The sequence below is a fragment of the Odocoileus virginianus genome, chromosome 13, assembly GCF_023699985.2.
Source record: "Odocoileus virginianus isolate 20LAN1187 ecotype Illinois chromosome 13, Ovbor_1.2, whole genome shotgun sequence".
Taxonomy (NCBI): domain Eukaryota; kingdom Metazoa; phylum Chordata; class Mammalia; order Artiodactyla; family Cervidae; genus Odocoileus; species Odocoileus virginianus.
This window is the reverse complement of record NC_069686.1, coordinates 43,494,946-43,520,757: the sequence shown is the minus strand read 5'-3', so window position 1 is coordinate 43,520,757 and position 25,812 is coordinate 43,494,946. Positions and strand designations below refer to the sequence as shown.

Genomic DNA, 25,812 nt, shown 5'->3' with positions numbered 1-25,812 from the left:
CATTGCCACCATTCTTTTATAGGTGTTATGAAAACAAAAACGCAGACTACAGACACACCCTTATGCTTCCAAGAGAACAGGAGGCTTGTGTCTGTTTCCTCAAAAATTCCCTATGTCTGCCTTTTTGTTTCAATCTTTATTTTAATAAATAAATACATGTCTTATAGTAAAGATGTGCATGCTGTCCTGTGCTTAGTCACCCAGTCATGTCTGACTCTTGTGACCCCATGGACTATAGCCTTCCAGGCTCCTCTGTCCACGGGGATTCTCCAGGCAAGAATACTGAAGTGAGTTGCCATGCCCTCCTCCAGGGGACCTTCCCAACCCCTGGAGTCGAACTGGGGTCTCCTGCATTGCAGACAGATTCTTTACCAGCTAAGCTACCAGGGAAGCCCAAAGATATGCATACATATCCTGTATGTGTCAATTATATGTAAAGCATATTTGTATACCAGTAAGATATTATTACAACCCCTTAAATGTTAGGGTTTCCTTATCTTGCAGTTGAGAACTGTGCTTACCATGTGTTTCTGAGCTTGTCAACTTTCCTTACCAATCATTTCAAATTTGAGGAAGGAAAAAAAGAGTTTAAACTTTGCATGTATGTGTTAAATTGTTCAACAAATTTAGTACACAAAGAAATTAGAACCCTTCTAGCTCAACTGTCTGGTTTTCCAAAAGAGGAAGCTGGGGATGAGGAAGGTTAAGTGAATCCCTGAAGTCCTACATGAAATAAAAAGTGGAGACAGGGAAGAAACCAGGCTTTCTGTGTCTTTGAACACATTGATCTTCCACCCAGTCATTAAACTGTGTGTGCTTATGAGACTAAAACTTCCTTACTGAATCGCCTTTTTCTCCAGGTTCCTATGGTATGCTGGGTCAGTAGACCTCAGGGATGTCTACACAATACTCTTAAGTCAGTGAGACAGGTTCTTTCTCATTTGGATGATGTAGACATTTCTGTAAAAAAGCAAAACTTATCAACACAGTCCTCATAACTCCTACATTCTATTTCTGACACCTTAACCTAAAGTAATTTCACACTATCTCATAAAAACCTTTGAAAACAGAGCATTCAAGGGTGATATTTTGCACCTACTGAATTCTCTTTCCAAAAAAAGCCTCTAAATGTTACATTAGATTGCTGTATTTCCAAATTCTATTCTCCAGCCATCCTCTGTGATTTTATTCAAAAGAAGCAGAAAGAGAAGACAGGGGAAAGGAGAAAGGGGAAAGGACTGACATGGAAAAGGACTCTAGGTCTTCGCTGATCATGTTGACTTGCCCTTCTGGACTTAAGAGAAAGCAGCTAACAAGAGTATCTGTGGGTAGCTTGGCTCTGACCATAGCTAGACAAGTATTAGAGAGTATCTCATTTTTGTTCAGTTCACTTTCTGTTGGAGCAAGAATGCATCTGGGTGAGGAAAAACTTAACCTGCCAGTGACCTGTAAAGCAAAATCTATTTGTAATAACAGGAAGGTATAGAATACCCAAATTTCCTACTGCAATGAAAATAGGAGTAAAGTAGAAGGTAACACACCACCTAAACTCAAAGATTCTGCAATCTAATTGAGGGAGATAAAACATATGTGCATGAAATAACTTAGAGATAAAAATAAAACATGTCAACAACAATGTAATACAATCTGAATGTTTAAATGCCAAGAAAGCAAATAACGAAGTCATCAGAATACAGTTCTTAAAGGCTTCCTCGTAGAGACAGGCTTAAATATGGTTTTGGATATGGTGACTGACACACAACACAAAACAATTCAAATGTGTGTGGCTATAAAAATAGGCAAGCAGGGAAATCGACCTCCGTCCCCTGGATTAGTGCAATCTGCTTGTGTTATCCTTTTTTTTTCTTTTTTTACTTTTTTTAATTAATAGATTTTACTGGTGGACTATAGTCCATAGGGTCAAACACAACTGAAGCAACTTAGCATTCACACACACACTTTTTCAGAACAGATTTAGGTTTACAGAAAACTGAGTAGAATGTACAGAGAGAGTTTTCATATACTCTCTACTCCCCTTCCCCCTGCTCCCCCAAACACACATACACAAACACAGAATCTCCCCTGTTATTAACATCTTGCATTAGTGTGGTACATTTGTTTTAATTGATAAGCCAATATCAATACATCATTATGAGCTAAAGTCCATAGTTTACATTAAGGTTCACTCTTAATGTTGTAAATTACCTGGATTTTGATAAATATACACTGACATGTATGCACCATTATATCATACAGAATAACTCTGCTCCCTAAGACTCCTCTATGCTCCGCCCAGTCATTTCTCCCTCTTCCCAAACTCCTGGCAACCACTGATCTTTCACTATCTCTAGATTTTGCCTTTTCCAGAATGTCAGATGCTTGAAATCATATAGCCTTTTCAGATGGACCTCTTTTGCTTGGCAGCATACATTTTAAATGCATCTCTTCATGGTTTGATTGTGCACTCCTTTTCATTGCCAAATAGTATTCCATCATCTCACAATGTGAATGTCCCACAGTTTGTTTATCTATTCACCCATTGAAGGACATTCATAAGCTGTTTAGATTTAAAAACAAAGTTTTTTTTTTATTAACCAATGCATTACTCAGGTAGGAAATTGATTCTCAGAACCCATATTCTTTTTACGTTGAGACTTCTTTGTCTAGGGAAGTATGTTGTCATTTTTCTTTAACATGAGAGTAGGTGATCCTCTGTATCCTTAAACTTGTGGGTCTTGAGTCACCTCACCCTTTTGGTTTCCCTCTTTGATAACATGAAAGCAAAGATTTTTAAAACATATAACCAAAAGTTATAAAATTATGAGAATTATGAAATTAAGTTCTGAGTTTTTAAATTGAACGTGGTTACTATCAAGCATCTATTGTGGGTCATGTCTTTTCCTGTCCGTTAGAACTACAATTATGGTTTGCCTCCACAATGAATCAGAATATAAAGCTAAATTTGAAATTATGCCTTTTTCTCTCTTTTTTTAGCCACAGTGTTAATTATATCCAAAGAAACAATTCTATGACTTTTACAAAAGTGACATCCTAGGCTGTTGTTGACTCTAAATGGAGCCAAATATCACCTGACACACGTGTGTCTCACTTTTTGACACCAAATAACATGGATAACCAAATTACTCTAGTAATAATAATTTTCAAGGGCTCCTCCCACCATGGCATTTGAAGGAAACTGTCAATGAAAACCCTTTCCTTGGTTCCATAAATATGTATACGTGTTGATTTTAAGACAGCACACAGGAGACTTTGCCAGAAAAATTTAAAAGTTCAAGCAGAAAAAATAATCACAGCATCTCTCTGTCATTTGCTGCTTTGTATTTGTTTCCTGAAAATGCACAGCTAAATGCTCTCTACATACAGATATCACTTGGTAGGCAGGGTGTATCTTATTACTGTGTTATTTTCCAGTACATTTGGCGTAGTTAAGGTAAAGTGTATTAACTTTCTCTCAAAATAAAGATGAAAACAGAGCTCTAGCAGTCGTGAATGCTTCAGCCATTGTCAGGAAGTTAAGAACTGACAGGAGGTCCAAATAACCAACTCTGCCTGGTGCATATACCATCGTTTTCCCCTGGGATAGTCGGTCTAATCCTACAATGTATCTGACTGGCATGAATGTAGAATTACTTTCAATAAAGATTTTATTTCAAGCTTGGATGATTTCCCCCAAAACATCTTGTCACTGAGGCAAAGTATATCATAGAATATCTGATTTTTTTCCCTCCAAGTCAGCTTTTGAGGGCGAAAAATACACATTTCAACTCAAGTACTCAACTCAGGTCAATTCGCTGTAAAAATCACATTTTAACATATCTAGGCTGATTAAAGATTTGCTACGTTAAAGAAATCAGGGAGCTGTCAAAGAGAGCTTACTCTAAAGTCTGCAAATGTTAAGAATAAGTAACACATTTGCTCATCTGCAGCTTGCAGTAACCTCCACATGAAGAGCAGGCAGGACAGATGACTCCACCAGCTAATACCCAGCTTCTAGAATATTTGTCTTTTTGCAAGTAAGGAACATTTAAAGGTCACATCTTCCAATAAGTATGAGATTGTTTCCAGGCTATATGAGAAATATGAATGGCCAGGTCATGATCACTCCAAAACCATCTTCATTTCTCCTTCTCTCTGTCTTTATCCTTTTCTCTTCTTTCATGATGCCAAATTAAGTCAGCATGTCAAGATAGGGGAATAGTCGGTAGCAGTACACTACTCTATTTTGAGATCACTGAAATGTTTCATTTTGGGCTTGCTTACATTATTTCAGCCTTGCTGTCACTTTGTTTAATTTATACTTGGTTCATATACACTTTAAAATATCTTAGGTTACCTATAGCCTCACCCCTTACTCACTAAAAGCACACAAATCACATGGCTTAGTTCTAATGGGATAGGAGTAATTACTTTAATATTTAATAATCATAGCACATTATATTTATACAATGTTTTAAATTCAAAATCCCTCTTATCTCTATTATTACATTTTATTACTAACATGTAATATTAAGATAAAATGTATGCTCAAGAATGAAAACTCAGCATGGATAACAGCAGATGAAACTTAGAGGAATGAAAAGGTCCAGATTTGAGTCATCACAGGTGATTACAAACGTGTGTGCTTGACAATAGATACATGAGTAAACCTGACATCCATGTCCATATGCAGGAACTTGCACAATTTATTTCTCCACCACACTACAGATTACAAATTCATGTGTGTAAAGGCAAAACAAATAGTTTCTATATTTAAGCCAAGTATCATATATATTTAAAGGGATTTACCTTTCTGCAGATATAAGCATTTTACCTAAAATATAGTGTGATGGTCAGATTTCAGATGGTCAAGAAAAATGGTGTCATTAGCTTCAACCATCTATAGTATAAATCAGATAAAAATTACGTTTTATTCTAAACTTTTCTCATCAGTTTTGTTCAAACCTGGTACATGTTAAAATCTCATTTTCAGATAAAATGTGGGAAAGAAAGGTACCCTGCATAGTTACAAGCCCTGAACTAGGTCCCAAGAAATAGTATCTCTGTTTATCTCTGCATTCATGTTCTCACCATCTCTGATGTACAAGAAATGTAAGTATTGTACCAAAATCAAAACTAATTTCCCCTTTGAGACCCTTTTTGCTTGTTTCTTTTCCCCCAGAATTCAGATGTTGATGCATTCCACAAATATTTATTGAGTACCTAGTATGTATCGATCTAGATGGGAGTCGGCAAGACACAGCTGTGACAGAGAAGAGCTCCCATGGGCATCATTTCTGAGTAGGATGATAGGAAGCCAGGACTATCGCAAACCAGGCATGATTGGAGGCCCATTCTTTTAAATGTTTTAAATTTAGTCCATTCAGAGTGTCTTCTAGACACTTCTAGACATTTTTCTGGGTCGTTTCTAGGTCTGGAGGGCTAAAAATGGCCTAAGCATTTGGTGGGGGGCAGGGAGAGCATCCATTTATACAGTATTTCAGTAAGTATTGGTTGAGCACCTATGAGCCAAAGACTCATCCTGGTCTGGGAACACGGCACTGAACAGAAACAAAGCCCTGGTCCTTAAGATGTTTACATTCTGTTGGAGAAAGGTAATAAAGCAGATAAGCAGGGTAGAAAGTGTCTGGCTTTTGTCACCTGTCCTGGATGGTCTTCATTTCCTTTTGGATGTTTGTCTTCATCTCTAACTTCCAATCCCAGGTCTGGTATCGGTCACCAACAGACACTGTGAAGGTTATCTTGCCATCTTTGTGTAGATATACCATGCAGTAATTTGTATTTAACTATTCCTGATACATTAAACATGAAGAACTCTGAGTTTTGTTTTGTTTTGTTTTTTAGCTTTTTACTTTGCATTGGAATATAGCCGATTAACAAATAATTTTGTGATAGTTTCAGGCGAACAGCAAAGGGACTCAGCCATAAACACACATGTATCCATTCTCCCCCAAACTCCCCTCCCATCCAGGCTGTCACATAACACTGAGCAGAGAAGAACTCTGAGATTTTGTTCTAACCCTAGGTCTGCGCCAAGGGGAGAATAGAGGTCTGTCTGATCTCAGAATCCTCAAACTTGCCCACAGTCTGTCCTCAAGAAGAGGGATAGGAAGGGTTCCGGACAGAGCCACCTTGGACCTCACCAAGTCTCCGTTCTCTTCTTAACTCTCCTCCCAATCCAGAGAAATCTTTCTCTTGTCTGGCAGCATGGTAACCTGGCTCTTCATCTACCTTCCAATCTGCTGGTTAGGCCATCATTCCAATTCGAAGTTCAGGGCACTTAAGCCTTTGAAACCCCAAGGCCCAGTCCTTTGCAATTCAAATGCCCTAGTTTACAGAGAAACCAAAGCACTTTCTCTGTTCTTCTATTGTACCATCCCTCTACTGATGACAAAATGTTGTTGACGGAATCTTGGAGAAAAGAAAGAGGTATAAGCGAGGGTGGAGAAGAAACCTCAGTTATGATATATTATCCCACGTCATCTTTGACTTTCCCAGAATATTCATTCTTTCATCATTAATCTGGAAGCCCAAACCAAACCACATTTTAAATGTCATTCGATTTGCCATCCAGTATGGGAATCTGGAACATCTCTGAATGCCCTCTGATGGAGCACTTGTGTTCTTTTTATATGTAGAACATTTAATAACCTTGATAGTCCCCTTATTTTTATAGTATACATTTAGAAAAATCTGTACCAAAAATAATAATAACTAAATGACGGAATTATGAGGGATTTTTATTTTCTTTTGTAACTTGTCTACATTTTCTAAATTTTCTGTAATAAATGTGACTCTTTTGAAGCAGACTAGCCTATTTTCACAGCTCTAATTCTTCATAAGTGAAATTAGTCTGTGGGTCAATTTCAGGAACTGGATTTACTAGAGAAAAATAGACTTTTTCTTCCATATCATGTTGCTGTTGTTGTTGTTGTTGTTTTTGCATTCAGTCATCACAGCTGCCCTAACTGCTCTTTGTTCTGAAGCAAAACACCATCAGTCCCTGTCCTCCGTCACGGAGCAGCCTGCCACTCAGATGCACACGTCCATCTTGGAGCCTTAACTTGTAGAGCCAGAGTCAAGTCACTGTGAAAAATATACAAAACTTATTTTCCCTCAGAAAGTAAAATTAAGTGTGGACGACTGAATGCTGACACACAAACGACAACTGCCTTTTTTCAGCTCTTCTGGAACCTCTTAAACTAGGAGACAATTTTCTAGAAAACTGCTGAAGGGATGTTGATCCCTTAGTGAAATAGCTGTTCTCGTCACCTATGTGAAGAGAAAAAAAAGAGAGACTGATGGTTCTGACTTTGCTTATTGATAGTATGTATTCCTTTTAGATTTATCTAAAATCATAAGGCAAATATTTAAGTTCCATATTTCCCACTAATGTCTTATAATTAGGTGCCTCACTCTGCTTGGCCTAATTAATGCTGATCCACACACAACCCCCAATGTTCAGTATCAAATGTTACTAGCACATACTAGTGTTTTAACTGCCTTATTGGATAAATTCCAAGTAGAGAATAATAAACAGTGTTATATTTTTTATTTTCTAAAAATACTCCCAACGTGTCATATATTTCCTAGCCTTTCTCTTTTAAACCCAGGGCAGTGTCTTCCCAGGATGATGATGATATCCATGGTTATTGCTAGATCAACAGAGCTCAGGGAATAGGCAAATTAAGACTTCTCTTACTGCAGACATGGTCAAATGTGAATGGCTAAAACCATTTGAAAGCTTAAGAGAAAACACCCAAGGGAAACCGTAGCTGAAATTCTCAGTCTGTCTCACCAATAGTGCATTTCCTTCCACAATGATAAGTGAATACTCTCAGAAGTTGAACACACTGTATGAATCTGGAGAAAAAGGCAATATGTATTAACTTGGTTTTTCTTCCACCTGAAACCCTTTTCATCTCTATAAATATATCCTGGAATGTGAACTAGGTGATGAAAAAATCAAAATATGTCACCCAAGACTTTCTGACTCACTTCCCTTCCACATCTACCCCAGGTCTCAGGCCTCATCATTAAGAAACCCCTTGATTTCAAACCCCTTGATTTCTTGAGTCTTAGTTATCTGTGGAAAGAAGATCTATCTTTCAGAGTAATAAAGATCTGCATCTTCATCTAGGTGTTGCTGCCACTCAACTATGTGATCTCGATCAAATTATTCAGTGTTGCTCAGGCTCACTTTATCCATCTGAAAATTTTCTTTTATTTCTGAAAAATTTTTTTAAATGGAAATAGTCCTAGTGTATATTAAAGTTACAGTTATTTAAACAGTAAAGTGCTAGTTCAGAATATAAGCACAAATCATCCAGAATAAAAAATACCAGGTGTTTTTGTCAGTGAGTTATAGGATATATTATTGGGGGAATCAGCTAGCTATTAGAAAAAAATAGAGATTACCTTCACATTTCATGTAGTAAAATACACTGAGATGAGTTAGAGGATACAAAAATGACACCATTTTTAAAAACTAGAAAAAAGTATTGATGAAAATTACCTGATTTATTTAAATGGATGAATTTTATAATTAAAAAATAATGATAGAAATTCCAAAAGAAATAATGCTAGATATGACCACATAAAAATATAAATAAACAAAAGTAAGGAAAAATATCATTGAGAGAATATAAATACAACAAAAGTAATGAAATATTATCCCATTTAACACAAAAAAAACCTCAGAAATCTAATATGTACAAATATGTTCATTGTAGCATTCATTGTCTGTAACAGCAAAAAATTAGAAGCAACATAAAAGTCCATCAGCAAGGGAATGGTTAAATAAATTATTTTCATACTATGAAATGTAACAGCATTTTTCAAAGGATGAGGTATTTTTAAATGTACTGACTTGGAAAGATTCCCATGATATATAGTTAAGGGGGGAAAAGCAAGTTGTACTATAACATATTATGTATTTTTATCTCATTCTTTTTTTTTTTTTTTTTTAAGAAAATAGATACTAAAGGGATTGTTGTCGTTCAGTCACTGCCGTGTCTGATTCGGTGTGACCCCAGGGACTAGCCCACCAGCCTCCTCTGTCCATGAGATTTCCTAGGCAAGAATACTGGAATGAGTTGCCATTTCCATCTCCAGGGGATCTTCCCAGCTGAGGGATCAAACTTGTCCTGCATTGGTAGGCAGATTCTTTACTGCTGAGCTACCAGATGAGGCCATCCAGGTAGATGGATAGATAAATAGAAAAAACATCCAGAAGCACCCATCTGTTAATTATCATTGTCTTGAAGGAGTTTGACTAGAAAAACAGAAGGTTTGACCTTTTCATTCTATATTCTCCTGATTAGCACACTTTTTAAAGACCATGTGTTAGTTTTGTTATACAAAATAATTAAATGGATGAAACAAACAAAATTATATGCTCTCAATAAGAAAAAGGCAGGTGATATGAAAGGTTATGCACAGAAGAGATAATTCATATTGCTGTGCTTTTTTAACTTCTTCCCCATTTCCTAAATTCAAAGAATCCTAACTTTAAACAATGACAGATCATTTTTCACCTATCAAGTTAGCAATTATTTTAAGAAGAATAAAATCTAGTGATAATAATGCTATCAGGACTATGAATTGTCATGTTACATATCCCACATTATCGTGATTTAAGAAAAGAAAACCCTTAACTTAATGATCTAGTGCGAATTCTCAAAGTGTGGTCCCCAGACCAGTTGTATCCTCTCAAGGAACTTGTGACTAGTGTAATATTCTCAAGTCCCTCCCCAGAGTTGCTGAACCAGAAGTCTGAAGGTGAAGTTCAGTGATTTGTGATACAACCCAGTTTCTAAATTATTCTCATGGATGGTGAAGTTTCAGAACCATTGATCTAATTGCTACATTTCTACTGCTGCAGAGTTTCTCAACAGCAGCAGTATTGACATTTTGGGCTGGATACATTGTTTGGGGAGATTGTCCTATGCATTGTAGAATGTTCAGCACCATCGTTTGCCTCTGTAGATGCCATAGCAAGTCACCTTCTCGACTCCACCCAGTCATGACAATCTTTGACGTCTCCACACATTGCGCATGCCTCATGGGAGATGTGGGAGTAGGGAGTTGCCGTAACATGGAAACAACTGCCTAAAGAAATACTCCAAAGATGTAGAGAATGAGTACACAAAAAAAGGTTTTTTAATATAGTAATTACATTTATACTAAGAAATCATACAGTACAAACCATTCTGTCCCATATATGATAATTAGTAAAAGCTATGGTAAAGAATCTGCCTGCCAATGCAGGTAGACATAAGAGACACAGGTTTGATTCCTGGGTCGGGAAGATCTCCTGGAGAAGGCCCCAGCCACCCACTGCAGTATTCTTGCCCGGAGAATCTCGTGGACAGAGGAGCCTGGCAGGCAGCAGTCCATAGGGTAACACGAAGTCGAACATGACTTAAGCGACTTAGCACGCACACACATATATAAGACATAGGGCTTCCCAAGTGGCACCAGCAGTAAATGCAGTTTACAGTAAATGCAGTAAATTGCCAATGCAGGAGACGCTGGAGACACAGGTTTGATCCCTGGGTTAGGAAGATACCTTGGGGAAGGGAATGGCTACCTACTCCAGTATTCTTGTCTGGAAAATCCCACGAACAGAGGAGCCTGGCGGGCTAAAGTTCATGGGGTCACAAAGAGTCGGACACGACTGAGTAACTAACTCACAATACCCATATAAGACATGAGAACTGCTTATGACAGAAGTGAAAAATGTTAGCCACAAAATTATATAGAAAGTATTTTCTTGAATGTGTATGTAAATAAATTATTTATACATGTATATTGAATGCTGTCAGTGTCATTCTCCTGCTCAAAACCCAAGGATGAACACCTGTTCACTGTTAGATTTAAGTCCTAAGTCCTCCCCACAGCATCTCCTACCTTGTCTGTCTCACTCCCCCGCCTTCAGCTATACTACCCTCTTCTCTATTCCTAGAACCACCCAGCACAACCTCACAACTGGGGCTTTCTACCTACATTTTCCTGCCTGGAGTTTTCCTTCCTGTGGTGTGTGCACATAAGCTGCTCTCTGCCCAAGTGTCCTTGCCTTAGAAAGAACTTCTGAGTACCTTGTCTGCTATGTGTAGCACTTTCCACCTCTCTCTGCCCAACAAAATAATCTGGGGACTCTGTTATCTTCAACCAGCCAGGCTCTACTCATTCTTAGCAAAGAAAACTCTCTGAGGATGGATTCTAGGCCATTAGGAACTTTTAAGAGGCTCCGGGGGTCAATGGAAGAACCACCACTTCTCTTAGTTTTTCTTAAAGTACCTCCGTGCTGAAATCACTTTGTATATTAATTAGTAGATTGTTTCTTGTCTGGTTCCCCCACTAGATTATAAGCTGCATATGGGCAGGAGCTTTGTCTATTTTACTCACTGCATTATCCCCAACATCCAGAACAACATCAGGCACCTAGCAGGTGTTGAGTAATAGCAGGTCTATTGAATAACAGATTTTAATGAGTGAAAAATGATTACCTTGAGTTACTGTTACAGTTATCGGTGTGTTTTTTTTCTTTATCATACTTTTCTTAACTTCTCAAATTCTAATAGAATGTATTACTAATCAGAGCAAGAGAAATTACAGCTGAATTTTAATTCTGCCTTTGAAAAGCATGGTATATTTGAAGCACAGTGATTAGCATGTAATGGATACTCAGCAAATAGGGCTTTGGCTATGAAATCCCATTTTATATATGTTGTTGTCACCTTATAGAATACATATTACAACCAGAAATAAGCCATTTTTAAGTCTATGGGCTAGTCATTTTTTTTTTTAGTCATTCCTCCTCTCTTATAGTTCTGAGTATTGCTTTAAAGATACATTATACTCTCCTTGTAATGGCCAATCAATGTAAATATGAAACAAGTGAATAATTGAAAATGTTTCAATCTTTTGCAATGAAATCAATGCAAAGAGGGTACTCAATAAATGTAAAGAATAAGGCCATGTTAGCTGTTAATGCGTAACTACCATATAAAGTACCTTTTCCACAATGTACTTTGAAAGACTTATATACACATTGCTTCAAAGATAATTTAAAAGCAAAAATGTCAGAACATAGCAGTAATTCTCTTTTAGGAGGATAATTCTTTGCTTACTTTGGAAAACAATAATAATAGGATATTTAAGTATAAAATTGAAGATTTTACAATTAGTTTAAGCCATTTGCTGTATAAATTTGCTTATAAAAATGACAGTCATCAGTAAATGACCACCTTGAAATATATTAGTTTTAAATGCAGATAACATTTGTAAATGCTCGTCTTCTTTTGTAATATTTGAAAATTTTTCTAACGTACAGCCCTGACTTTAATGGAAAAAGTAGACTTTGTGCTAAGTCCCCAGTCTTTAAAAAAAAAAAAAAAAAAAAAGGCCAATGTAGACATGGCAGTATATTTTGTGCAGATTGAGAGTAGGCAAGCATATGGTTAGCATGGATCCCCCCCAAAGTAGTTACAGCACATAGGAAGCATAAATTGAGCACAGTGAAAATTTATTCTATTTTTAGCAGCTTCTCCTCACTGAAGTGGTCAAAGTCACAATTAATGTTTCACATACAGTGGATGAGCTGTGTTACACAAGCCAGGTGCGACGTGATGGCAAAAGTGCACTTACCACCACACTTTCTCCATTAGAGTTAAACCATTCTAAAGTTATGTGTGTCGGAAAATCACAGTAGCCCAGAGATAGAGAAGGGAATACTTATAATACACCTCCAATAACCTGAGGCTTGTCCTGCAGGCAGTTATGGGGCTTTCGACTTCCTTTGCCAAGTCACTATGATAACAGCAAAGCACAAACTTAAAAGCAAGTTTGCATCCTTACATCTGTTTGTAGCTGGACTACTATTAAATGCTTTGGTCTTCTTAATTCAGCATTAATTTTAAGTTTTATAGTAAATCTCTCTTTCAGTTTGAATCATTTGGCTATGATTTTCAGCAACTAAGAAATTTCTTTGAGTTAGTGATTCAGCTCACTTTTGGAAAAAACTTACCTAGCTTAAGTCTGTGAGGATTTTTTTGTCTGGGGCCCAACATCTGTAGCTGTGGATTATAGATTGTTTCTAAAATAATCTAAAATTGATGAATCGTTGCTCCTTCCATTGGGGCCCGACAAAAAGTAGCTCTGGCATTTCTTCTCCTTTTTGTGCTGTAAACTGTACATCACCTTTTTAATCTCTTGCCAGAAAAATGAATTCTTACCTACTTTAAGATTTTTATAAACTTAAATTTTACTTAGTGGTTAAAGAGTTTCTTTTACAAAGAATATCTATCAAGTGCTATTTTGTGAACAAATTCATAAAATCATAATTATTCTTGTCAAGCTATTTTAAACTTAGCAGTATTCATAAATAGCCTTTTTCAAAAGAGTTGTGGTTTAAGATGTTTTTCCTATTAGTGAAGCATTCACAGGCAGTAATGTCTGAGCTCCTCACATTGCTTCAAATCAGGTATCTTCACTGTAAGGATTTCTGGGGAGTAAACTAATGGTGAGTGAACAAACATGTAGAATTTCCAAATATTGATCTAAATATTTTTAAACCTTTTCACTGTCCAGCCATTTGCTGTATAATAATCTCTCCACCATGTCACTGCTCTCACCTTTCTCATTCAGATGTGGTCTTTTTGCCTTTGACCTTTGTTTTGTCTTCAAAGAGCTTCCTAGCTGGTTCAAGTGGTTAAGGAACCTACCTGCCAATGCAGGTAGACGATAGATGTGGATTCAATCCCTGGGTTGAGATGGGGTCGCTGTGCCCCACTCCAGTATTCTTGTCCTAAAAAGGGAGTTCCTTTCATTTCTTTGCTGAAGACAGGTTAAATGGTAGCTCAAAATTTACAACATTGTCATGGAGTTTAAGGCCAAATGAAATCTAAGCCCTGCCAGAGGGGTGGAACTTGCCAAAAGTGACCACAATCTGATCTCTTTGAGTTAGCTGCTAGAAAGTTCTGAAGACTGAGTGGCAGAGGAGATTCAAATCCGTGATGTTTCAGACTTAGTAGATCCTTAGCAAAGCACACTAGAGTAACATGTCTCAATATACACTCCTACTTGTCACTCAAGAAAGAGGATCCACAATGTTCAAGTAAGTTAGGGAACACGTTAAGTTATGCGAAAATGAACAGGGTTAGTTTTCTGCAGGACTTGTCAGAGCCTGTATTATGCTATTGTGCATTGTAAATTTCCAAGAAGGAAAAATGGCATATAATTTTCTGCAAACTTATCTTACTCCAGACTGCTATTTTTGTGAAGTGTGTCACAGAGATGGTGTTTGCAGAACTCACTTTAGTGAAAGCTGTCCTGGAAGTACTGCCAAACCCATAGTAAAAATGTATTTGGTTTCTGAATCAGATCCTCCCCTCCAATAATACAGCTTAACTGCATTTTAAGCTACTGGAAGTATAACTTACTGTTTTTGAGAGTTTTCCATCTTAGATACTAGATTGCATTTTTTTTCCATTCCGGGCTTTCATTTCTTTCAGTAGCCTATATTTCTCCTCTGCATATGTTTTACTAGTTGAAGCCTTCAGAAATAATGGCACTTGCAATGCATAGCTAGTCATCACAGAGAGAGAGGAAAGTATTAGATCCATTGATTTGAGGTTTAAAAAAAAATAGAGATTTAAAGAATTTTGTAGAATAGTATTCTAGCTGTATTTTGAAATTGTGGTTGACTACTTATGTTCTCCTAAATCAACCACTTAACTATTTAAGAATCTTTTGAGGTAAAGCATAGGTAGGTTCGTATTTGAATAGTGAAGTCCGTAACAGCATGAATACATTTTCCAAACATCCGCAGTTTGGGAGGCTTCTTTGCTAGATATATCTATCACCACCTAAAGGGGTTTAATCTAATGTGAATGTTGATATGAAAATATTTTTGCCTCTCTACCTGAAATTTCACCCACAAATAGCCTTCACCCTCAGCATCTTTTCTAACCTAAAGATTGATTGATTTCTCAATACGTCAACTACTGATTGGTTGATATTCAGAACATAAATTGCCAATGAAATACACAGATACACACACAAGCATACATTTTGTAACAGAGAGTAGGCACGATAGTATGAATTCTATATAATATACATCCACATTTTCTTAACCTTTCTTAACTACATTTGATTTCTTTAAGTGTTATTGAAGTTACTTAATTTTCCCAAACTTAGGAAAAAATTCCAAACTGCTAGGAAAATTTAACCTGCAGTAATGCAAGTATAACAAGAATATAGAACTATATATTATTTGGTAAAATCTACTTGTAACAGGATTACTTGAAAGCACCCATGAGTTAAAACTGTTTTTATTAAAATCACATGGAAAGTGTGCAGAGAAATGGATACAAATGACACAGATTGAGATGGAATGAATGTTCTGCATTTATACATGAAGAGTACAAAATGAACACTTGACAAAGGGCAAATTTAGGAAACTGATGAACTGGCAGAAATCCGTTTTAGGAGTCCCTCCCATGATCCACCGGCCAAGAGAGAGAAACCTTTGCCTGAGGGGGCCTCTGACAGCCGCTCTGCCTCCTGCTCTTCATTCCACTGAAGCTCAGCCTTGGTTTCTTCTCTGGATTGGGTCTTGCTCTGGATTCTCAGGCCAGGACTTTGGCTGAGTGGGAAAAATATAAAGAACACTGGGACACTTTATAAATAATCCAGTCCCGTTTCTGCATCCTTTTACTCTCCCCACAGATTGAGTCCCACCAGCTGTGTCTTTCAGGTTGGGCTGAGTTACCCCTCCAGTCACCCCAGCTCCTCCAAACACCATGGACTTCTTCCAGTTTCTACCTGCATAACCTCCTGACAGCCATGAGCATCCCCTCCAGGAATCTGCTCTTGGACCTCCCTTGATTTCCAGCCTTCCCTTGAGGGTGTGGGTTTACTCGCTCAGTCATGTCCAATTCTTTGCAACCCTCTGGACTGTTACCCACCAAGCTCCTCTGTAATTAGAGACACTTTTGGCTCCCAGCGACCCCAAATCCCACTGTTCCTGTTTTGACTGAAATGATGGCCATTATTAACTAGGAAACTCTTATCTCTGTCTATCTGTCTTTATATTCTTCCTTTCCCTTTTCAGTCTCCCTGGATTCCCGGACCTCTTCTACTCTGTTGAGCCTGTATCAGTCATTCACCTTCATACTTGAATAGTCTCTTACTTTTAATTCTACCAACTTCATGCTCTATGACCTCTGAGCCCTGTTTTCTGCTAGATAACTCATCAGCTTGGAACTTCGGTACCAATGGGTAATGTTGTGAAAGCAACTTTTACCTGATAGTTACTCAGTTAATTGATCAGTTATGTTATCTCTTTCCATATTTGTTTAACAAATTTACTGTTACTGTGGCAGAGTCAATAAAGGAGTTAGTATCCCCAAAAAGATACTACTTTTATTTTTTTTTTATTGGAGTATAGTTGCTTTACAATGCTGTGTTAAATTCTGCTGTATGTATACATATATCCCCTCCCCTTGGGCCTTCTACCCACCTCCACACCCATCCCACCCATCTAGATCATTATAGAGTACTGAACAAGAAGGTATTACTTTAAATCCAAGAGAGAAAATCTGTTTTCCTTCTCAATGAATCTTACTAGTGATTTTTGTAATGAAGAGCTCTGGGAGAAGCTCAAGAGAGACTTTAAGCCAAGGTAAATAGGTGTGTTAAAGGGAAGCATAGCCCCACTCCATCTTTCCCTCCTCCAGGTTAGGAGAATGCTTTAAAATCATTCTACAGACATTTGGTAAATGTAGTAGCAAGTGGTGCAGTTTCTATATTCCAAAGGAAACTTTAAACTTGATGTCTCCGATAACACACCAATACTTTAAAATATGAGAATCCCTTCCAGAAATGTAGTCACGCCAATGTTACTCACAGGTATGAAGACTTTTCATATGAAGAAGAAGAAAAGTGAAAATGGGAGGCAGAATATCCTGAATATTTAGTCCAAGCTTAAGAGTCATTTTGCCCACAATGAGTCCATTGTAACCAGACTGTCAATCACAATGCTACAGTGTGGAATAAAAATGCAGACCATCTTATGGAAGGATCTATAACCTTGCGGAGAATGGCAGAGAGACAAGTCAGCCAGTTACTAAGCAGAGGAGCCATAACACACACCAGGGCACTGATGTTCCCATGGGCGCTGCAGCCTGCCTGCCTGGGTTCGAGCCTCAGTTCTGTGTGACATCGGGCACTTCACCACTCTTGGCTTCAGTTTTCTTATTTGTAAAAAGGGCTTAATAATAGAATTGGACGTGAGTTTGAGCAAACTCCAGAAAATAGTGAAGGATGGGGAAGCCTGGTGTCCTGCAGTCCGTGGGATCACAAAGATTTGGACACATCTGAGCAACTAAACAACAACCTCATGGAATTATTATGAGGATCAAGTGAGACAATAAAATTAATTAGAATGAAATCAATGATACTTCCATTTTCAAACCTAAGTAATAAGTAAAATAAGCTTGCTTAGAATAATTCTTACTGTTGACATTGATCAAATCAAGGACATCTTGCCGGTCACGAGTTTGTGCTGTGGGAAGCCCCAAATCGAAGGCATTGGCCCTTCTCAGCGCCTTTCAGGAGAGTGAAGGCAGGGCTTTTTTCACAGAAATGGCCCTGATGGAGCTTTGTGGAGGGGTGGAAAGAGAACAAGTCTTCTTCCTCTTGCCTCCATGCGTGGAGACCAGGTCGGCCCACACAGACCAGACACAGAGTCCTCTAGGGGACAAGCAGGGCTCCAGTGGGCCCTGAGAACAGAGATCCCACTGCTATGTAGTAGTGTTCCTCTGCCTCACTATATTCTCTGTGCTCAGATTCCCCTTGGGCTGGGGGGTCTGGAAGAATGCAGAGTTTAGTATTTGTTAGCACCCTGTCCTTCCATATGCTTTCCCTTTTTTCCTTACATCACTAAATCCCCACTCTCCCAAATTTTAATATAAAACCAAGGAGGCCTCAATTGTGAGAATAAGCATTGTTTTGTTTTATTTTAAAGCCTCCACATAGAAGATGGGGCTTTAATTTCTTTTTAAGAGTCCCATGTTGATTCAGGCAAGGCACTACCATTAATAAAACCACATCCTAATGTTTCATTGGTATTGCAAGTCTCCCCATCCTCACGCAAAAAAACATTTCTTTGATTCCAGTGGGACTTTTTTCCTGTGCAAATGCTACAGGCTTCTGTATTTTATTGAGTGAAAGGGGTGGGGATACTTGTTATACACCTAAATGTTCATCACTTTGCCAACAAAGGTCCGTATAGTCAAAGCTATGGTTTTTCTGGTAGTCGTACAGATGTGAGAGCTGGATCATAAAGAAAGCTGAGCGCTGAAGAATTGATGCTTTCGAATTGTGGTGCTGGAGAAGACTCTTGAGAGTCCCTTGGACTGCAAGGAGATCAAACCAGTCCATCCTAAAGGAAGTCAACCGTGAGGGATTGATGTTGAAGCTGAAGCTCAATACTTTGGCCACCTGATGCAAAGAGCCAACTCATTGGAAAAGACCCTGATGCTGGGAAAGACTGAAGACAGGAGGAGAAGGGGACAATAGAGGATGAGATGGATGGATGGCATCACTGACTCAATGAACATGAGTTTGAGCAAACTCTGGAAGAAGGACAGGAAAGCCTGGCCTGCTGCAGTTCATGGGGTTGCAGAGAGTCAGACACAACTTAGCACTTTCTACAAAACAGAGTACAAATGTCATTTTTCAGGAATACTTTACTCACACTAATCAGTAAGAATTTATTTTTTTCAGCTTTTGTTTCTACTCACAAATTATGCCTATATTGTTCTATTTTTTCGCATCTCTGGCTTCTTACCTGTACTATGCATATCTCACCTGTTTCCTCCATTGACTCTAGCCACTTCAAAGATTGAATCTTGTTAACTGTCACAGTAATTGTTGTAATTTATTCATTCCTCATTTATTGAGCACCCACAGTGGCTAAGTACTATGAGGCTAGAATCCTTCCCCTGAAAGTCATAGGTTCTATTTCCACCCAATAAAGCATAAGGAGTAGATTAAATAATGTTATGGTAGGTGTTTTCCTGAAATCTGAAATTGTTTTTGCTTGTGTCACATTCTCTGTTTTGCCAAAGCCAATCCCTGCCCTTACTTTGCTTCTTTAAGTTGAAATTTAAGAGATAAAAAAGAATTCAAGAACACAGAACTTTACAATTCAAAAACAGTCACAAGTTTTCATTTAAACTCCAATGGGTCTTTTTGCTTTCTCTCTCTCCATAGGATAGTGGCCAGAGCATCCAAGAACCTCATGTCCACTCAAAGCCTAGGGATTGTGTTTGGACCCACCCTTCTGCGAGCAGAAAACGAGTCGGGGAACATGGCGGTGCATATGGTGTACCAGAACCAGATCGCCGAGCTGATGCTGAGCGAGTACGACAGGATCTTCAGCTGACTGACAGACACGGCGAGCTACTGAGTGCGCGCACATCTGTCTCGATGCCTAATATTTTTACATTTCTGTAAACATATTTCTGAAATATTTTTTTCCTTTCAAGCGACAGATGCCTCATTTTGTGAAAACTTAATGATGATTTTGTGTTTAAGTTCCAAACATTTGAATAAAATAGTTGACAATATTTGCCTATATGTCTTCTACATTAACCCCTTCACTGCTATGCCTTCCAGCACTTCTAGGCATACATTATGGATGCTGTATGCTGTCAAATAGTGCGCAGAGGACACGGCATATCCAAAAATAGCCTTCATGAGGCTCTTGGGCATTGCACGTGCGCTTGTGTATGTGCAGATATGTGAGAGAGTGTGATTGTGACTGAGAGCACAAGTATGTGTTCACACAGGTGAGCCTCTTCATTACCCTGGCCGCCTCAGGCCTGTGCTCAAACACCCCCGGGTACACTGCAGAACTAAAAGAGTGGCCAAGACACAAACGAATAATTTTTAAACAGAACAAAAGAAATCAGGATTTCAACCAAAATAGACATACCTCATCTTTCAAGAACACTTTTGTAAGTGTATATCTAGTCCAGCCATCCTTGGTGCTGGATGCTGAAATTTACAAATACATGTAAAATGGCAATTTTTCTGAAGACAAATGACAGTGCAAAACATTTACCATTGGATATGTTTTTTACATATACTATTTGCAGTCCCATAAACATACTGTCTTATAAACTAGAAGCAAAATTAGTGCCTTGCAATTTTGATCTTTATATTATACAGGAACTGCATGCCTGCTCATTTTTAATGCTAACATCCATTTTGAATCTTCATCAAACTGTATATCTTCCTTTTTTTCCCTAGCTATGTCATTTTATGTAGAATTTTTATTATGCTTCTGAGGATGCTTTATTGGTGAATTACATTAAATCCATCTAGAAAGAACTTTTTTTTTAAAGGTTTTTTTTTTTTTAATATGCCCCAAAGATTACTTGACTAGACTTGGATGGCTTTATCCATTTGATGGTTAGCTTCAGTTGTCATGGATAAACAAAAGGGTAACTGTCTAGAATATATCAAACATTGTTTTATTTTGGAAACTATGTTCTAGCTGAACACATCTCATACTGGTTTTGTGAAAGTATTCTGCTGATAAAAATGTAGACTTATGTTTGACAGCTTTTTAATCAAATTCAAATGGAATAAATAAAACTAATCCAGTGTGATAAAGAGTAAGTCTAGTTATCGATTTGTTCATAAAATAAAAAATAAAGCATGTAAATAAAATGCGTGAAGCATGGACCCAATAGCAAACACTTAGAGCATAAGGAGCTCAGAGGCCTGGGCTGTCTTCATGGCTAAGGTGTACACGGGAGGAGAGAGACTGCTCAATAGAAAGTCAGATGTCCACGCAGCTCCCACATCCACGGCGCTGCCTGAGGAAGGAGAGGCTTCCCTCGCCCCTGTTGAATGTCTTCCTGTTGGCAATGGTGCCAGTAAGTCGGCATATGCCCAAAAACACAAGTGACCACAATAAATGCTGAAGTGTGGTTTCATCAGGTGGGATGCATACAAATACCACAAAGCCAAGGAAAGTCACACGAGACAGAACCCCATGATCTAAAGTCACTGGTAACAGTGAGCTGACAGACTTGCCAGCTTCAAGCTCTTCTTTTATTCCACGTTGTGCTTATGTCTTTCGGGAAAACATGGAGACATGAAAGGAGTCTCTGGCATTCAAGTGCTCATTTCCATGGCATTCCATATTCTCAATGAGGTCTCCTCCAAGACTTTCATTACTTCTTCTTTAATTACCTTTGAAGCAGGAAGGACTAGGTTTAGTAGTCCCAGTGTTAAAATCTTATCCCCTCCTGTGTCCATATTTAAAGTAACTCTGGGAGCAAGAGTCAGAGAGAAGCAGCACCAAGAGCCGAAGAGAAGAGGCATTACCTGCTTGGAGCAGGGACCCACAGCCCCTCACCTCTGCCGCCTTCCAGATTTATAATCTTCAAAAGCAGCAGCTTCTTGATTTCCAGTCTGATGGGATTTAGCCTGATTTAAACCCCAGCTGTGTCCTGTGCCTGCTAAGGGCATTTAATCAGAGACTAGGTTTCCTCTCTGGGAGAAGACCATTCCAAGGTGCTGAGTCAAAGTGCCCTTCTGACTTACACACACTAAAGGTATAAAGAGTTACACTGAAAGGTTATTAGATCCCATAACATCTCAGAGATAGCACCAGTGTTCCTATCAACTAGTCCAAGTTAAAAGCCAAGATTGTAGGTATACTGGGTTGCCTCAATAAGGGGTTCGACTTTATAAAAACTGACCAACATTTTCCATCATGAAGACCTTAAAAGATGATGAGCATTTCTTAAGCACCTTATCTGAGCCAGGTGCAAGTTTAGACTCTACTGATCGAATACAAAGTAAGGCAAATATTAATACACTCAGCAGTTTCACAGCCCGGTAAGGGAGACAGTTCAATCGATACCAGATTAGGAACTCAGCCATCTTGGTAACCATGTCGCCCAGGCTTCAGCATCTCTACCGAGAGATGGTCAAAAAGCATATTTTCCAGTTGATTTGATCAAAAAGTATTTTTGAATGAATGAACAGAAGTCAGTACAGAGATATTAGGAAGTTCAGTAGTTGACAGAGAACCAAAACGCAGATTGTGCCTAGGGGAGTCAGGTGAAGCTTCACTAGGAAGGTAACCCATTCAGTCTAATCTTGATCAACTGAATAAAATTAACCCCTCCCCCAATGTAGATGATGTACTAGCAAGAAGGAGTGGCATGAGGAGAGTGCTGAAAGACCTAACATCTCCAAGGAAAAGTGAGCAGCTCACGGTGATGCACATGCCTGACCTGACAATTTTGGAGAACAGAATTGGAGTCAGACATAGGACATAATGGGCATGACCCGTGGCTCAGTGGTAAAGAATCCGCCTGAAGAGCTGGAGCCTCAGAAGAAGCAGGTTTGATCTGTCGGGAAGATCCCCTATAGGAGGAAATGGCAACCCACTCCAGTATTCTTGCCAGGAGAATCCCATGGACAGAGGAGCCTGGCGGGCTAGAGTCCATAGACTCACAAAGACTGAGTACACAGGCATAGGACATAATAAAATATTTAGATTTTATCCTGTAGGTAGCAGAGATCCAGTGGAAGCTGTAAAATGAGAAATTTTGTTTCTTAGAAAGAGAATCTCTAAATTCATCAGTGGGAAGAAGAAACAAAATACTTGGAGGACAGGGCATTTCTCATGTTTGTGTTTATATGTGTATGTGTGTATACCTTTTAACATTTTCCAGGAATGCAAGAGATAATCTTACATTCTCAGAAGCATTTATATGATATGATGAGCAAGTATTTTAAAGAAATTATAACCTTAACATAACAGAACCCTAAAACAGGGGTCCTGGAAAACCAAGCTATTTAGTGCGTCCCATTGCAGCACCTTACCCACCCAGGACACAAGAGCTTGCCTCTCTTTCTTACTCACACAAAAAAGCTTCTTGGAGATGGTATTTTTTTTCCATCCTATATGAGTCCAACTTTACTTAGTATGTGACATATGACAGGATCACCATGCCACAGCTAGTAATTGAAAGCCATATGATAGTTCTCTCTATCCAATTAGAAAACAAAGGATCCAATTAAGAAAAATTAGAAAAGCTGTTAATAGGGAACAATCACTTGCCAATGGTGCTGTCCTTACAGTTTAACACAGCTAGAAATTGACCTGTACTTCTCTTTTCCACATTTATTTTTTTGTGAATTATAAGTTAATCACCCTGTCAATTCCTAATTAAAAGGCCCTGCAAAGATTTTCACCCAAAAGGACTGTCACTGTAGAGTTCTGGGTCAAATTGCTCTGTTGTCCAAAATGAGAAATAAAACCAAAACAATACCAGCTCTCTCCTGGGAAATTCAAATCACAATACGAAAAAGCAACAACAACAACAAAAGAAAATTTTCTTCAAACATAAAAATCACGTATTATTTCCTCAATTAAAATGTATCACCTTAAATTTAGATGAGTCTTTTTCTTAAACCAAGGGCTGCTTACCAGGGCCAGCCAATAATGGAAGTGATTTGCAAAGAGCAGACTTAAGGTATTAGGAAGTATTAACACCAGGCTTCCCTGGAGACAGAGGGTAAAGAATCTGCCTGCAATGTCAGAGACTAGGGTTCAATCCCTGAGTCGGGAAGATTCCCTGGAGAAGGAAATGCAACCCACTCCAGTATTCGTACCTGGGAAATCCCATGGACAGAGGAGCCTGGCGGGCTACAATCCATAGGGTCACAAAGATTCAGACACAACTTAGTGACCAGAGAGTAACAACACCTGGGGAAAACTCGAGATGGACCCCTGGACAGCAGGGCTGACTTCTCAGCTCAAGCTAATGCTGCTTACGTGGGCACATGGACACCACACTACCAGACCTTCAGATCTTTCATGAAAAGCCAGAAACTTACGTGAAAATTGATTTTTAAGGGCACCTAACAAAACATACCTAAGCTGACTCAGCCCAGGGACTTCCACTTTTATTCAACACAGTGTTGTTAAACCTTGTGATGTTGTAAAGCCAGCTCCCCAGGAAAAATGGTAGCATACGAAGCAAACAGTGGGGATATGTAAATAAGCCAGGGCAATGGATTAGAGCAGAAGATGAGCAGGCTAAGAAATAAACACTTAGAACAACTTGTTATTTAGATTCTGGGCAAATTATTTACTTCATCTGTGTCCCGATGTTTCCATTTTTAAAAAATTTTATTTCTTCATTTTATTCTTGGACATGCTGGGTCTTCGTTGCCTCATAGCTTTTTCTCTGGTTGCAGTGAGCAGGGTCTACTCTAGTTGTGGGGCACAGGCTTCTCATTGCAGTGGATTCTCTTGTTGAGAAGCTCGGCCTCTAGGGCACTGAGGGCTTCAGTAGTTGCAGCTCCCGGGGTCTGTAGCGCAGGATCAGTGGTTGTGGTACACAGGCTTAGTCGCTCCTCTGGTGCTGGATCTTCCCAGATCAGGGCTCAAACCCGTGTCTCCTGCCTTGGCAGGTGGATTCTTTGCCACTGAGCCACCAGGAAAGACCTCAGTTTCTCAATTTATAAAATAGAATTTTACTTGCTTATCTCGCTTCTTAAGACTGTCTAAGGGAATTATGTAAAGGATATTAAAACCGGTAATGCACCATGGAATTAGAAGGTATACCTCCAGGAGACAGATGATGTATTTCCAGCTTATTGAGTAAAAATTAACAATGTGATCTTCTGAAAATGATGAGAAGAAAAGTTGGGACCAGACTCCAAAAAGCCTTGGATGGCATACACAAGAGCTTTTATATTAAGTCCATAGTCAATTTTGAGACCCTGAAAGTTTGTTTAGCAGCAAAGTGACTTTAGCAGAGCTATAAAGATTTTCCTGGCAACTTTATGAAGTAGATCTTGGAGCTGAAAGAAATTATAGGCACCACTGACAGAAGATAATCGCCATAGTACTATTAATGCAGATCTGAATTCAGACAGTGGCAAAAGCTATGGAAATCAACATTAAGGAGTATCATCCAATTGCATTTCTGAGTTTCACCTACCACCTCTGAATTATGACTGCTCCGTGTAAAGAGTCCTGGGACATAAGACTCTCATAGTGAGCCCCTTTCCGTTGGAATTTTGCTGGGCCTGGGGTAGGGGTGATACTGATATCCTGACAATGATTTGACATTTGACAGTAATGTCTTAAGATATTTGGATCAACTTATACCCGAGTCAGAGGAACATGCATGTGACCATCTTCTGCCTCCAGTATGATCCCCAGATAATCATCAGGTCATTTCTATCTCACCTGCTCTGATTTCTCCCTCCCTTATCTCAGGTGATGCTGCCTCCCCGGTCACTCAGAGGACCACCAAGAGAAACTCATCCTGGAATGACTGCTTTCTGATTAGCTAACATGTCTTGAGTGCTTGTTAAGGAAATGCACTGTATAAATATAGCTGTATTTTATCTTCATAACTCTATGGAAGGAGGTACAATTATTATTCCTGATTTATACTTGAGAGAACTGAGGGGGAAAATAATGAAGTTACCCAAATTCATGAAGTTAGTGTCAGGTTAGTATTTGAATCTAAATTAGTATGGCTTCAGAGGCCCCTGCCTTAACCACTATACCATGGGTTCACTCATGCAGGGAAAAAAAAAAAAGATGAATGTAAACAAATAAACACCCTAAATATTTACAGCCCAGATGTGTGTACCTGAGAACTCCCCTGTTAAAACACCTGGTGAGAGTTTCACTTTCATACGAATTTCCATGAAAGAACAAAAGGTATATTATGT

At 38.7% G+C, this 25,812-nt stretch overlaps 2 protein-coding genes across 5 annotated transcripts in view; one reads left to right on the top strand and one right to left on the bottom strand.

Moving 5' to 3' along the window:
- ARHGAP15 (Rho GTPase activating protein 15) overlaps positions 1 to 20,708 on the top strand; it is a 677,082-nt gene extending 656,374 nt beyond the window's left edge. The window contains exon 14 of the mRNA XM_070476258.1: positions 19,300 to 20,708. Within this exon, the coding sequence (XP_070332359.1) occupies positions 19,300 to 19,471 (172 nt within the window). The 3' untranslated portion in view covers positions 19,472 to 20,708. The remainder of the gene's footprint in view (positions 1 to 19,299) is intronic.
- The window catches only part of GTDC1 (glycosyltransferase like domain containing 1), a 571,706-nt gene continuing 561,231 nt past the window's right edge, over positions 15,338 to 25,812 (bottom strand). For all 4 annotated transcript variants that reach the window (XR_011490993.1, XR_011490995.1, XR_011490996.1 and 1 more), the window contains one exon: positions 15,338 to 15,667. The gene's annotated coding sequence lies outside the window, so the exon portion shown is untranslated. The remainder of the gene's footprint in view (positions 15,668 to 25,812) is intronic.